This window comes from Ambystoma mexicanum, chromosome 8 (assembly GCF_040938575.1).
Source record: "Ambystoma mexicanum isolate Mex_15411 chromosome 8, UKY_AmexF1_1, whole genome shotgun sequence".
Classification (NCBI taxonomy): domain Eukaryota; kingdom Metazoa; phylum Chordata; class Amphibia; order Caudata; family Ambystomatidae; genus Ambystoma; species Ambystoma mexicanum.
In genome coordinates, this window is record NC_090929.1 from 838,942,942 (window position 1) to 838,958,791 (window position 15,850).

The window sequence follows — 15,850 nt, forward strand, 5'->3', positions numbered from 1 at the left end:
AGGTTGGGGTCAGTATTGCTGGCAAGGGTATTAATGGGGGACAGGAGGTGCGGTAGTAGTTTTTCTGCTGTGATATCCTTCATGCTTCTAGTTGGGAATGGAGGTGCCATGCCAATGGCTTTAGGACTATGATCTAGGGTGGAGGAGAAGCTGACTAGGTGGTGGTACGTCCATGATTGCAGGGCAATATTGGTAATTGAGATGTTAGTTAAGATTGGCCACCCAGTTGAGGGTCCTTCCTTTGATGTTGGTGGGGGCCAAGAACTTTGTGGGAGGCCATGATCTGCCAATATGGCTGCTATTGATTGGGTATGTTTATTGAAGTCTCCCATCAATAGTATCTGCAAGTCTTTCATGTTGGCCAGAAGTCTAGATAAGTCCTCCTCAAAGGTTCCCAGTGGACCAGGGTGTCTATATACCAGATCAATGGTTAATGGCTGGTTGCTGGATATGGGGAGTTTGGCTGGGAGTACTTCACATGATTGGCATGAGGGTGGAGTAGCAAGTCTAATTGCAAGGTTGGGATATAATGGCTAGTCCGCCTCCTCTGGCATTGCTAAGTATACGGTAACTATCTGGGATATCTATCATGAGGGCGTGCTGCATCATGAAGAGAGGGTTCTGTTATTGCTAGAATGTCCAGGTTCCCATTGGATAGGGTGTCTGCAATTTCAGTGGCATGTGCCACGAGTGATCTAGCATTAGTACGTGCTCCAGATAGTTGTGATACTGCTTGGTTTGTGGGGGGACCGGGCGAGGGGAGTTTAACTTTGGGTTTTGGGATGTATGCAGAGTTTTTTTATGCCTAGCCTCCTGCATTGGCCTAGACGTCAGTACCTGGGCCTGATAGTATTAGTCAGTAAGTAAAGATAGGATTGGGCAATGCTTACTGCGGCCTGGTCCTGCAATAGGCAGTTCAACCCTTACATGTGGTCCTGCGATATAAAGGCTAGTTGAGCATTGCATGTGGTCCTACACTAATGAGGTCCTATGATAGGCTATTTCAACATTATGGGGCAGTTCGCAGGTATTTGGGGCAATTCACAAGTGGGCTAATCCGAAATATACAGGCAGTTCAGCATAGGTTAAACCAACATATGTATGGCAATTGACAAATGGGCTAAGCTAACATGTGCGCAGCAATTGACAACCTAGGCTATTTCAGCATAGATGGAATGATTCAAAATGCAATACAGGATGGGCTGATCCTCATCCATGAGGCCATTGTTCTTCGAGTGTGCGCCCCAGTGTAGGATGGTAGTTTACATCACATGGGCTAGTTCATAGGGTTGTGCAGATGCTGTTAAGGATAGTCAGGCAATTGGGTGGTGGGGTGCCCTTTGGAATGTGGTGCAGCAGGGTTGTGTAGCCGTCGCATAGGAATAAACATACCATTGTGGAGGTGGCGAGTAGTTCGTCCAAGTCCTCCCGCATACGATGGTGAGCATACAATTTTGAATTCATGCACATTATCAGTGTATTATGTAATGTTAACAATGGATGCAGAGAGTAACGTACCGGGCAGGTACTAGAGGCATTGCGTGATGACTGCTTCGCATAGAGTAGGATGACGTTATCGATTCCGGTCAGAAAGGAGCAGGAGGAAGGTGTCAGCGATGTGATCCTTGGATGGGGGAGAACCGTGGAAGTTCAAACGGGTATATGCACACGGGTGCTAACGGGCACAAACCGGGTCTTCTCTCGAGGGCCTTGCCTTGAGCCGGCTTCCGCCTGCTGGTGGATATGCTCCAAGGTAAGTAGAGCCCATTGCTTAGCAACAGTATAAATGAATGGTGCAGGCAGCCATTTTATGAAGGTCGCGCGGTGCAGTTCCACAATAGTTGTTAGCATGATACTTGTGGGAATGGCTAGAATACAGGGGCCAGTTACATTATGTGGAGCACAGGGAATGCGGGATGACTGTTACTGCTGGGAAACTATATTAGGAGATTTAAGTATACTTGCATTCTTTGAGAAACAGTTTGACCCTTTTCTTTTAACCTTCCCTTTGTGCATCCTCAATCTGCATAACTAGTGATATATAAATGCCATATTGTCCTTGTCAAAACCTACAAGTCTAGGAAGTGTTAAAAAAAAAGCATCTGACAAGTATCTACTAAAAGTTGTGCTGATATATTTGATACCTATCTTGCCCTTAAAACTGATGTTGGATAAATGACTGTTACTTGGCTACTTTTTGTTTGCGAATTTCATTGCTACAGCTCATTTACACATCTTGAGATGAGCAGCCAGGCTGCTCAGTCACACTACCAACTTGTGTGGTACAGGCCTATACTAAAAGGTGGGTTGCCTAATACCAAGCAGATGAGTGCTGTGTACTCTGTGTTGCTACATCAATTCTTACTTGACAGTTACTATTCACACAGCTGGCCAAATCAGGTTGGGAGCATTCAGGCTGCGACCTATATGGTTCAGCTTTTCCATACGCATTGGTTCCAAGCCAAGGTGCAGTTTCTTGGTATCCAAATCACTGAATTCTAGGGTTAACTGCAGAGCACAAGCTGCAGACTATTTGACAAGTTCACATTTATGATCACTCTTCCTGACCCGTCAACCCCAGAACCTTTTGCTTGGTCTCTCGTTTCTCCCGCCACTTGAGGCCATCAATACTTAAACACTTCTAAAGGCCTGATTTGCAATCTGGTCTCCAATTCCTGAATGTATGCATCCCTGAGCTTTGATAATTTGTCCCACTCTTCAGCCCTGCCTCGTACCAGTTGTGATGACGCTGAGGGTCCAGGATTTCATTTCTAAAAGGGGAGCCCAAACGCAACTCATGGGAGCTAGCCACATTGAGTCATTTCTCCCTTATTCCACCACAGCTGCAGCAGTGTTCTTACTGCAAAATGATTGGCACTGTCTGGGTAGGACTTCTTTGGTGCCCAGAGCCATTCTCTGAGCGTCTCTGGTCTCAGTATATGGTATTCAATGGTCACCCACTGTTTCTGCTTATCCCCTCAAATGGGGCACTATGGCCCTGAACTGGGCTGCTAGATAGTACGTGTCCGGAAGCCCCTTTCCTCCTGCGGCTGGGTTAGGGCATCATAAGCTATACATTGGTCCCCCCCCCCCCCCCTGCCATAACCATTTGAGGATCCTTGCTTTCAATTTTATGGTGGGATCATGGGATGGAGATCGGGAGCATCTGGTACGGATGGAGAATTTTGGGGAGGACTACCTTATTTTTTTACTTAGGCAGCCCATCCACGATATCATTGGCTTAGCCCATCTTTCCAAGTCGCTGGCTACTTCTGCCCGCAGCGGGAGGTTTGCCTCGTACAATTTCTCTGCACCTTTCTTGACTAAGATTCCTAAGTATCTTAGTCTTTGGTGCTCTGCATTCCCCTGGGGGAGCATAACTCTGATCTGGGTGGTCAGGAGCTTTATATGGGAAGAGCTTTGATTTGTCCGTACCTTTTAGCCCGGCCAAATTACTGTATGGTCTTCAACACTTGGTTTGGTGTCTATTAACCACAGGAGTATGTAATCAGCAAACATGGTAGCTTGTTTTCAGTTTGCCCCCACCCTAATCCCCTTGATTGTGTGGTCTTTACTTATGCTCCCCACTGGCTCGATGGATGGGGCACAGTGGAGTGGTGACAGAGGGCACCCCTGCCTAGTCGTCCTTGCCCTCTCTAACTCAGATTATTGTTCACCGCCACGTTTCCCTTTGAGGGATTCAGGCCCTCTATAGATCCCCCCCCCCAAAATGAGCCCCTCCCCAAATCCCATGTTCATTACAGCCCAGTGAAAGCCCCAGTCGCCCCATCAAAAGCCTTCGCTGAGTCCATACTGAGGTCCCCAACCTGCCCTCTCGTGTGCTCCATGATAGCCAGGGTTTTTCGCATAGCGTCGGCCACTTGTCTCCCTTTTATGAAGGCCACCTGATCTGGGTGGATCAGGCGGAGCATTATCTCCATGCATGTAGCTAGGACTCTCGTGTAGACTTTAGCGTCTGCGTTAAACAGCGAGATTGGTCAGGTATGATTTGCTGCATGACAGATCTTTACCAGATTTTGGAATAACGACTGAGAATCTTGACCCGACTCTCGTATGGGATTAAACATGCTGGCTAGGTAGGGGGAGGGTTTCTGCAAATTGCTTATAGAATCTCATGTTGTAGCTGTCTTCTCCAGGGGAAGCCTTTTGGCTGCTTTTATTTCCTCTGGTGTTATGGTGAGTCTAGATGGGCCTGCTCTGTACAGTGCCAGACCCACCCTCTCTATATATTCCCCATCTTTCTGCCCGATTTCCCTCTGATGTAGAGATTTTCATAGTATTTGGCAAATTTGCTAGCTATTTCCTCTGTGGATCAAGCCCATCCACCCTCTGTTTTGACCCGCCCCCCCCACCCCCCTTTCTGCTCAGTCTAGCGGCTAGCATTTTGTCAGCCTTCTCCCCTTTTCATAGATTTTTTTGTTTGAATAGCTTGTTTTCGTACTAGGTTTCCTTCCCCAGCAATTTCAGCTCTTCCCTTTAAGGTTGCCAGATGTTCTGTGCAATAGGACCCCTGGGCATGTAATCTCTCCAAGCTTTGTGATTGCCCCCCTAGTTGCTCTTCCTGTAGCTTCTGCTCCCTTTTACGCTTCACTCCTTCCCTATTAGATGGTGTAAGAGTATTTAGCATTTTTCATGCAGCACCACTGCATGGGTTTGGTGCATTGCTAGAATGCGGTACAGCAAGGCATGTGTTTCCAGTGTGACATGGACATGTAAATGAAAACGGGCTATTCAGTCAAACGATTTCTACATCTAAAATGCACATTTAAAAGCATATATTTTTTCTCACCTGAAATTCCTCTGTTGCAGGAGACACATTTGATTAATGAACTAACCTCATTAACAATGCTAACGAATCTAACTCATTAATAATGTGTTCTCCAGTGCAAAATGAGATGGAAAATGACAGGCTCTGAAACGCGCAACCAGATTTTTTTTCTTTGCTTCTATCTGTGCTCTGTCCACAGTATTTGCAGGAAGCAAAGACTCGAATAAGCAGGAAATCAGTTTGGTTACAGTTGCAACTGTATAAGCCAAGCCATTGTTCAAAAGGAGGGTAGGACATGATTGAATTTCATTGGTTGAACTCATTTGGTAGGCTGTAACTGAGCTTTACTAATGAGCCTCAGGGAAGAAGAGAGGGAGAAGACATTTTACACAGCTGGGAGAAAGACGTGGCTGGGGAGTTTCCTGATTGAAAAAGCAGACCAGTGCACTGCTGCAGACTGGGAATTCCAGTCAATAAGCCCCGGTTTGAGTGACGGCAGATGCTCGTCCTTGCTGGGGTGATTTAAGAGGGACTTCCAGAAGGCGACCAGCCGAAGAATTTCACATGCTGGACAGGCTTGGTAATTATATTGCAGAGTGTGGGGGCAGTGTGTATGTGTGCGAACTACAGAGTAGAAGAGGGAATTCCAGTGTTTTATCAACATGTTTAATGTTGCAAATTGAATGTTCTCGCCGCTCTTTGTTACAGATAATGTTACTGTTCAATTTCCATTTATTTCTGTAAAGAGTAAGATTGTGATGAAATGCAATTTTTATAATGCACAAATATCAAAGCAGACGGGTAGTGATATTTCTCTTTTCTTTGTGCATCTACCATTACAGTACTGATAATATGGGGAGATGTTTAGACAGTGCAATTGTCATTTTTAAGGTAGCTAAAAATAAGACTTGGTGGTAGCTGTATGCCCGATTCCATTTAGTATATAAGTGTTTTCTGAATGGAACATAATGAAATAGCCTGCTGCTGGAGGTACATGAGTCAGCAGACATAAGATGTAGATAAGTTGGTGATGAATACCACATGTTAGCCTGCTGTCGTAGATAAGTCGGTGAGGACAGCCCATGGTGGCACTCCAAATGAAAATGTGGTGTTCCTGAAATGTAAGCCTGAGGCCTCTCGTGATCACACGAACAAACCCCCGCAAAGGTAGTCCACACAGATTCCCATTCGCCCTGAACCATTAGCCTTCCTTGTCTCTGGCCAGTGTCTTCCCCTTTCAACCCCTTAGCTTTAAATACATTTCCCTCACTAGCACCCTGCTGATTTTTGTGGAACTGCTTGTCCCTTACCTCCCCTCCCCCTTAACTGTAAACTTGGCTAAACCTGTTAACTGAGCAGCAGTCATCGTGAATGACTCTCACTCCTTGTAGTGAGACATCTTGGAACAGAGGGCCACCAAGGCTGAAACGCGTCCCTCTTTAGGATCTTCGATTTATTTTGCCACGTGTGTGTGTGTCATGGTGCATTTTTGTTAATTTGTTGGTGTCCCCTCCCCATACCTTGTCGGGGTGGATTGGTTGGCAATGCTGGGTTTGGCTTGAAGTATATTCTGCCCAATTTGCCCTTTCTCCCGCCACATGATAGTTCTTACTTGTCCTGTGGTCGAGGGGATTGGGTTCCCGTGGGACCAAGGGGCTCCTGGTATTACTTTGTTCTAACAAGCTTTTCACGACTTGTTTTGCTTTCTCGGTGTGGTTATTCTGTCGTACTCTCCCTTTCAAAGCTCAGGTCAAAGGGGTAGCCCCATCTGTAATGGGCTCCCTGCTCTGTGCCAGGAGGTGAGTGGCCTGCATGCCCTTCTCCTCAATGTGAAGCTAAATAGGTCCTGGAATTTTTTTTTTGAACATTGGAACTTGATGTCCTGTCTCTGCTTTGTGTCTTCCTTGTAACTGAGACCTTTCACCACAAATGAGTGGCCCCCCTGTGGGCCCTCTCAATGTGCACTTCGCCACCCTCTTCAAATAGGTGGCACCCTCCTCCAAATAGGTGGTTTACAATGTCCTGAACCTTTTTCTTGACCTGCTGGGGGTTTGCCTTCCTTATCCACCCAGCATTCGCAGGTTCAACCTGCTCCCTTTTCCATGTCACCCATTTTTAGCGTTGGTTCTTTTCGTAGTTCTAGGTCCATCATCCTGGCGTCTACTAGGTCCATGTTAGTCTGTGTTCCAGGTTCTCAACTTTCCCTCTATGCGTTCCATTTACCCTCGCAGCTCCAAAATGGATGTCATTATCTGATCGTAGTGTCTTAATTTCTGCCATAACCCTAGCAATATCCTTTGACGCCACCTCCCAGGGGTTACCCTGATACCACTGGTCGGATCTTCTATATTGCTGCAGTCTTGTCAGAGTTTATCTCCGCAGGATGAGGTTTCTCTGGCGGTGTGGAGATCATACCCTGAAGACATCTCCCTGGGTTGATGTTGCCAAGGTGATGCCCTTCAAGGGGGTTCCCTGAGGGTTGTTTCCTCCTACGGGAGGGCCGCTCAAGGTGGGTGCAGTGGCAGGGCCCTTCCGTTGTCTTTGTCATGTGGGCCCAAGCTTTGAGGGATGGCCTTTGCTCCACCTTCTTATCCAGTCTAGTGCAGCTCTTGTTGGAAGTTTGCCACAACTCTGGGACCCTCTGTGCCATCTCTTCGGATGTCCCTTGGTCTGTCTGCTTGGGTTCACCCCAACTTTTCAGTCCCTGCTGGTATAATCTTGCTAGTCCTCACCTTGGCTGTCCCCAGCTTCAGAAAATCCATGATCTGGTTTTGATTGGGGCAGTCTCTCAGGCTGTCGGCTCTCACCCACTCAGTTGTGATTGGGGGTTTTCTCGCCTGTATTGTCGCCACCGGCTGCCTTTTTCCGGCTACTTTGCTGTGGCTGGTCTCCTTGTCTCTTTGGTCTGGGACCCGATCTGGAGCTTCTGGTTTTGGTCACAGTACATTTCTCCCTCTGACGATCCCGCTGGGTCAGACCGCCACGGATCAGCCTCACTCGTGTACTGTTGCCGCAGACTCGGTGAGGGCTTTCTGCTGTCCTTGTTGGCCTCTCGTCTCCCAACATCTACCTTCTCTTACACCTCAGGAGTCCGTTGCTGGGTTGCACCAAGCTGCGCTTCTGCCGGTGATGACCTCTCTGTCCCTTCAGTCAGTGTTAGGGTGCACCTAGCCGCACATCTGCTTCGTTGGTCCTGCTTCACCTGCCAGTGTCCCACCGTGGAGTCCCTTGCGCTGGATGTTTCTTGCCCAGCACCGCAGTTTCGTTTTTTGCTCTGCTTCCTGCCCTTGGAAGCCATACCTGTTAAGGGTTCCACTCCTCCATTGGCTCAGCTGCCTTGAGAACCTGCTCGATTGCCTCCGTCTTTCCCCTGCTCCCTGGCTCTGGTTCTCGGGGGGGGGGGGGGGGGAGGCTGGCAGCCAAAATACTTTCCCACGGTTGCTCGGGTGTTTGAGGGCTCAGCAACATGCCTAGTGTCTGGGGCGGGGAGGGGCTCCACTGGGTGAAAAGCACTGCTGCTTGCACTCCGCCAACTGGGGTGTCTTGTTTGGCTGGAGCTCCACAGGGGAAGGGCGCCTCCGATCTCCATATTCTTCTCCCCCCCACGGACTCGTGGGACGCTTTCTCCTTGGTTTCTGCAGTTTTTGTACAGTTTTGTGGTGTTTTGTTTCTGGATTTGCTCTTTATCTCATATTTCCCCTCAGTGGAGAGCCGTGCTTCAGGCAGCCATTGCCATCTGCGCTCCCTGGTAGTTTCCAAACTAATGACTTAATCATTGCTCAGGTTATCAAAGCAGCTTCAGGAATGCCCCCATTATGCTAGAACGGTGGGTTTTTAAAAAATAAATTCTCCAGTTGCTCATTTTCTTGTTTGCAGTCTTCTGCCGTTCTATACTGGAAAGACTTTGAATTTTTTCTTCTAAGGGAGTTGAGGCTCAGTGTCTGAGAAGGCAGGAAGCGAGGGAGTCTAACTCTGCAGCCCTTCCACCATGTCTGAAAGGAACCAGTTCCCACTGGAGGTGCTGGCTGTCCTCATTGGACAGTCAGACCGCCCCTTTCTATACTGCAAGGAGTGCATTTAGTTCTTGCTAAATACTCCGATCCATGCCACTCCTGGCAGCTGCTAAGTTGACTAATCGAACAAAATCCAAAGAGGAAGATTAGGAAATGATGGCTGGAACAATTTCCAGTGAGCCTGATGTAACCCTTCCAGGCAACCTGGTGCCCCGAATGCAACTCCTACCCAGACGCTGTAGAGATCCACTAGTCTTGAAGTCCTTCAAAACCAGCCTTGCTGGGCTGCGAACCACCAATACCCAGTGATCTCAAGCCAGAGTGCAGTGCATCGTCTTCCAAGTCCGATTTCGTCAAACCTTGAGTTCTGCTGGACCTTCAGAGACATTATTCGAATCCCTGAAGGCCCCTCACCAGAATGCAGGGCCGAGTGTGAAGACTCTGAGGTTTGTCCTCCAGATGCCTGTAAAAGTGCACCAAATAGCTGCAAAGGATCCTTTCTGCCAAGCTTTCCTCCAGTGTCAATTTCTTAGTTTCCAGACCAAGGACACGGTCCTGTGCTGCTGCATCCTGAGGGCAACCACTCGGAAGCTCTTTTCTGCAGAGATATTGTGTTGACTTTGGTCATACTTAGTCTTGTGTGAATCCTGAGAGGCTGAGTGGTTATTCATGTGGTTGGGAGTTAATCCATACTGTTTGCTTAGCCCTAATGCTGGAATGCATAGAGGTAGCATTCTGTGAATTCCCAGAACACCTTTTAACTCTGAAGCAAATACATTTTGAGGATTGCCTTTAAGTTTACGGTTCCTGCAACTTAACCCTGACCTGACCCCTAGGGTCCTTCTGCAAAACTCCTGCTATAGACTAGGGAAGGACTTTGATTATAAGGATTCTGTCTTTTCAATTAAAGTACTTATTGAGTTGGTGTCATAACTGTATATGCATAGAATAAGTTGGTGTCTAAAAGTTAATACTTGCCTTAAGTTGCTTGTTGCACTAGTTAAAGATATCTGTACCGCGCACTGTCACCAACAGAGTTGGCCCCAAGGTGCTCTGGCGGATCTGTAAACAAGTGGGATGGGTTAGTAAGGTGAAGAGGGAGTAGGATAGTGAGAGGAGTGGTGGTCTGTTGGCAGCTTCAACTCTATACACTTGGTGCGAGCATTGGATCGGCGTCAGTCCGCATGCTGTTGATGGCGGCATGTGGTGTTGCAGTGTTGTGAAGTGCGTGCGACTTGTTGTGCGAGAGATGGTTGTGTTTTTTAGTGAGATGTATGCAGAGAGTTTGAGCTTACGTTGGTTAGTGGGTTACCTGACATTTAACATGCTAACATTCAGTGTGGCACATGCTAACATTCTTGTTGACCTTGACAAGTATGTTAGTATGTAGCGCAAGGCAGCTTCTACATTCTTGACATGAGTAGGGTCAGTCTGGTGGTCACAAATCTATCTTCGTATGCCTGGTGTGATCTATGGCAGTCTGTATAATGGGAAGGTAAGAGTGACGGGGGTTTTCTGGAGTAGAGTAATTGCTCTACTCCCCATCCGTGCCACACTTAGTTTTTTCTTGGTGTCTGACTGCTCGCTTCGCTTGCAGGCACCGCCAGGCACCTGCAGACACTCTGGAGCTGCCACTGTAGGAGCTGCCCTGGGGGGGGGCCTTAGCCTCAGCGGCTGCTGAGCAAGGGTCTGCCCTGGGAGGGTTCATGATATGGGGGTGAAGTAACCATGATTGGTGTGGGAGGGTTGGGGAGGCAGGATCGGGCTGGGGAAGGGGGCGGACATGGGGAAGACTAGAGTGCCGAGCGTGCGGATCACCATTGGTGCAGTGTTACCAATGTTTGGGAGGCATCTGGGGGGTGGCGGGGGGGGCAATGGGGGGTGAAGGCAAGGCTTCTGGGGTCAACTCGCCTTGGCCTGCTTCTTGTTGGAGCATGGAAGGCTGCAGCAAGTTCCCCTTTAAGATGTTACAACTTGGAGGTGGAAAACAAGCAAGTATGCTTACTCATACAATAAATAAGCTTTGCTGGCAGCAAATTTGCAAAAGACATCTGCCAAGAAATTCCCTTGGCACATGTGCTGCACGGCCATAAATAGGTCAGGAGGGGTGGGAGACGCACAAAAACATGTGGTAGTTTCAAACAAAATCGGGAAAAACCGCCACCTATATACCGGCCCGTGGGACCTCGTTCGTAGTTACTCCCTGATTGAAGTTATTTTACCGGGTTTGAATTGTGTTCATCACTTCTACAAAAAATATATATAAATTAAAAAATGTAATGGCGTTGGTAGCGTTTTGTATATCTATGCTTTTACACTGTGCTCTTCTAAATGTGGGGGGGCGGGGGGCAGAGGGGATGCATTCCCAGAACTATTTAGTGCCTGTCTGAAACGGTCTTGGAGCTAATATTTTGAGTTGCTTGAAGCCCCCCTTACTGTTCCTTACTTAACTTGAAATACATTGTTTCGAAGTGTGTAATTGGGTTATGCTTTCCCTGAACTGCTTTGGAGTGCCTCTAGCATAGTCATAAGATTGTAAATTTCACTTCTAAAATAACTTTGGTTATCTATAGTGTATCTATAGTGTAATGTGTAGATTTTTGTTGCACCCTGATGCCTGTGGGCTCTGGCGCAATAATATATATAAAAAATGGTTTACCTGCTGACCTTGAGTAGCTGCTGCTATAACAGTAAGTTACCACCACCACCTACTCTTACCACTTGTTGGTTGTGGTTTCTCTGAATTGCTTCTGGGCAGTTTCACCGAGTTCTTAACATGTCCATGAGTAGTTAAGGCCCCAAGTTTGAGTTCTAAAATAACATTTCTGTATAACGGTATCATTCAGATTAGAAGTTACATATGTTGCAAGATTTACTTGTAACTGTGTTGGGATGAGTTTAGAACTGATTGGGACCAATAGGGTCTACTGCACTTGAATTACTTAATGCATTCTGAGAGTATACCTAACCTGGTTCTACTCCCCATAAATAGCTTGGTTGCATTCTGAATGATCTAGGTGTAACTCGCCTTGACTAGTTATGTTTCACAAACCGAAGTATAACCTTAGATTACAATAAGCATTGAATTGGTTTTTATATTTGTCTTTATGCTATGGAACCCCACCAATGTGTCTTGGCATATTTGTAATTAAACCCTTTAATTTTACAGTACATAGTACTGTACCATATGTATGCAACAACTTCTTTGTACCAAGCTACAGCACTCTTTCCCGCCTAAAATGAGCCTGGCTGCTCTGGCTACACTATCAAATGTACTCTGGTGGGGCAGCCTTTACGAAGTGAGTTTTGTGCTGCCTCATGGTTTTGACACCACAAGGGTGTCACCAAACAGTGAGCATCTCAGCCTGATGGTGGGGTTTGGGGTGAATTGGAGGGGTGGGGGGGGGGGGTGTGGTAGAGGGTGGTGGCAAAAGGTTGAGCATTTGACTCCTGACCTGGGAGTTGCTACTTCCAAGGAGCTAAACAAATTGTAGCATCTCAGTGAAGCCCTAGATTTGGGCTGCTCCCCAGGGGAAGTTAAAGCAGGGAATCAAGTTTTGGGGTGCTCTAGGGAGGATGGAGAGGTACTTTTGACTCATTTTAAACTTTTTTTTTTATTATTGAAACAGACTAAAGCACTGGAGTTCCTGCAAAAGCTGTGTGAGCTGGTGCCTAGCAAAGATTTGTCTTTGCAGTGTAAAGAGATGGTGAATGCCTATCTCCCTGAAGTTTTCAACATCATTAAAGAAGAAATGGTGAGGTCTTGCTCGGTTCTTTTTAGTGTTGGTGCAGTGCATGATCCAGGCCTATAACTGTTACAATTGCACTATTTTCCTGATTGTTTGCTAAAATCACATTTGTGGGTATTACAAAAGATCCTTGGTGCAGTTTTCATTGCCCCTTATCAAGCATCTGCACCCATGTTTCTCAATTTGAAAAGAACTGGCATAAATCTAAAGTAATGTTTAATGTGTTCATTGTTTTAACTCGTTTTAATCTAAACATGGTACATTATAATGTTAGTTGTAGACTTTTTTGGACTAAAGGTGACATTCAGTCTCACTAAGGCCAAGCTCATCATTCTATATAGGCTTGATTTACATGTGGGGGGGAGCAGACGTCAGTGGGGTGCTTAACTTATTCTGTGTGCTCTCTTCAAACTTCTCCTATAGTAACGCTTCGGAGTTCTGAGGCTTGCTTAGAATCACATATGTATAGGCTCACATCTAGGTTTGTGCAGAGTATTACAAGATTACTTTTCAAAGTCATAGGTATAGTAGTATGCAAACACCCAATAGACAATCAACAATCTTGTTCTCTTCCCCCGTACCAATGCCTTCGATTGGTAACTGCTGGTGAAGATCTCTTTTGGCAATGTTCCCACCATAGTTCTGTGGACCCCTAAACAGTTGGTGACTTTTTACAGGGAAGTGAAGCCTCCAGCTTCAATCCCCTGTCATTGTCCTTTTTGTAACCGGGGGGAGGGAACTGGTAGTCTCTCAGATGCAGTACTGTCAAACTGTTTGCCTTTGACTTACTTTTGTAACGTTTTATCCTTGCACACTGCATCTTGGACTATAGTGCAATGGGGACACTGTTGTATCGCGCTAGTCTTTTACAGTAGTCTTTTACACTTGGGCTATGGTGGCAGCAGTTAGATTGACCATGTTTGCATTATTTCTAGTGTACATTTGCATTGACTGTGTGCCTAGTGCTCTAACATGGTCGCACCACAAGACTTTGTTTGGCCATGTTATTGGTTTGCCACCTTTCTGCCTTGCCAGGTAATCCCATATAAGGTCATGCACTTGCCCGTGAAAGCCCCGTGAAGGGGCTGGGTATGTCTGCGCTCTCCACATCCATGGTGCCTGAAGTCTAGGTGTTGGGGAGAATTTTCATTTTACTGTTTAATTCATCCCTCCTTGGACACACAGCTCTTTTGCTGGACTTAAGGAGCTTGTTAATTTTAACCTTGGAGTGAGTGAGCCCTTTTTCTCACTCACGTGATTTGATTTGGATTCTGTATTCTCTTCTGACAAACTCCATAGGCGATCACATTTTCTTTTGTGACACACTCGATCAGTGCAGTGTCACAGAAGTCCTTTGGATTTCTCAAAGGTTCAAATACCTTCTCTTGGATAAACTAGTGAAATTGACTTCACTTACCTTTTCTAACTTTGTAGACCCAGCCCACGCTAACTTCCAGAGGGGTTACTTCATATCCCCTTTGTCTACTTGCTCCTGTAAAATTTTAAGGTCGCCTTTCTACAATTAAATGGCTGGTGGCAGTAGGCGACTTTTTCCTACCATTGTCTTTTTACTGCAGGCTGAATCCTCTGCTGCAGTATTGCACCCATGGATGCCCATTTTGTCAAAATGGCCCACATTTATTTAAATTTTTGCCCTTTCTTGTTTTAAATGTCCTTGAGATTTACTCTGCACGCCAAACCAGGTTTGGTCCTTTGTTCGTTTTGTCTTTGGCAGGGTTCACTGATGAAGCCTGCCTCTGGCTCGGTCTGGCAGGCAGGTTCCCGAAACTCCCTGTGCTTAGTCTCCTTGGTTAAAGGAATGCAACTGTGGTCTGACGGCTAGGCTCCAAATGAATGGGAGAAACTTGTATAAAAGGTGAGGTATTTTGCTTGGAAGGTAGAGTTGACCACTGGATGAAGGTAGCGGCTTGCAACTCCTGGACTGTTGGTTTGCTCGGTGAAGCCCTGCTGCAGTGTTGAAGCTCCACATTCGCCTCGACTAGAGCAGCCCTGCAAAGGACTACTTCTCCCCTTGGGTTGGTGGGACCAAGACCCCAAGACTAACTCCTGCAAATCCTCTCGGAGCTGGCTGTACTTCCATTGCTGCTGCAGGACCAATTGCCAGCAGAGAGGAACACCAGAATCAAGTGCATCGTCTTTAAGCCAGGCCAGAGCTCCAGGGAGCAAGTCTGACCAAGCCTGAGCCACCTCAGAGTGCTAGACCCCAGAAGCAAGGAAAGTCCGAACTGCAATGGTGCTACTCGTGAGAAGCTGAAACCACAAAGTGCCACTGATTGCTGCTGCCAACTTTCAAAACGTAGTGTCGAGTCCCCAGACATCCATCTTGTCCCCACGACTAGGGCCCAGGAACGGGATCTGCCATACTACAAGAACAAAAGCCAGCTGGAACCAATTTCTTCAGCAAAGGGGTACTTTGCTCTTGCTGTGTAGTTTGCTTGCGCTCAGTTCAGACTTCATTATCTGGCTTTTTGTAGAGTTGCTTGCAGCTCTGCTTTCACAAGCCTCCCAGCTTGTAGCCCAACAGTGGTTTCTTTTGCAACAAAAACTAACATTGCAAGACTTTACTTGGCTTCAAGAACTTCAGCTCACCTAGACGTCCTCTTCTAACCTGACTTTGTTTTGATCTGTCCCTCCAAAAAGTCATACATTCTTTAACCCCTTCCCAGCTCCACGAGTAATCTACATTGCGGGTGGGGGCGGGGGGTTCAAAAATACTTACCAGTTTGAGAATTGTTAAACATTGATTTTCTCCTAACCTTTTCCTTAACACCATGTCCAGTGTCCTAGTTACTAAGTCATCTGAGGGTGTAGGAAGTGTCTGGACCATCCCAAAAGGTTATCTACTGATTTATTGAAACTGAGTGTATTTTGAAGTATATTGTGCATCCCTTCCTGCATCTGGCCTGGTGAAGTAGAACCAGGCCAGCCTATGTTAAGTTGGGAAGTATAGGTGAGCTTAAGCACTTGTAGGTAGTAAAGGTCTTGCACGTGGTTTTAGAAGTCTTTGGAGAAAAAGTAGGGCTACAAGCTGGAAGGCTTTTGAGCAGCAAAGATGTAAGCAACTCTAAGTTAACAGACAAGTCTCAACGTAGAACAAGTAAGGCTACACCACAAGAGGTAGGTCCTCTCAAACTTTACAGTACCTTTGGTTAGAAGAAATGTTTCCAGCTGGCTTCTGTTCCTATACAGCTTTGCCGATCCTGTTCCTAAGTCGCGGGAGACAAGAGGGAGGACTTCTGGGGACTCCTGCACTACAATTGCATGGTCCGCTGCAGCAA

General features: G+C 46.7%; 1 protein-coding gene across 2 annotated transcripts in view; it reads left to right on the forward strand.

Annotated features, from left to right (window-relative positions):
• PSAP (prosaposin) overlaps nucleotides 1-15,850 on the forward strand; it is a 314,987-nt gene that overhangs the window by 34,813 nt on the left and 264,324 nt on the right. For both annotated transcript variants that reach the window (XM_069610721.1, XM_069610722.1), the window contains exon 4: nucleotides 12,432-12,557. In XM_069610721.1, coding sequence (XP_069466822.1) covers nucleotides 12,432-12,557 — 126 coding nt within the window. The remainder of the gene's footprint in view (nucleotides 1-12,431; nucleotides 12,558-15,850) is intronic.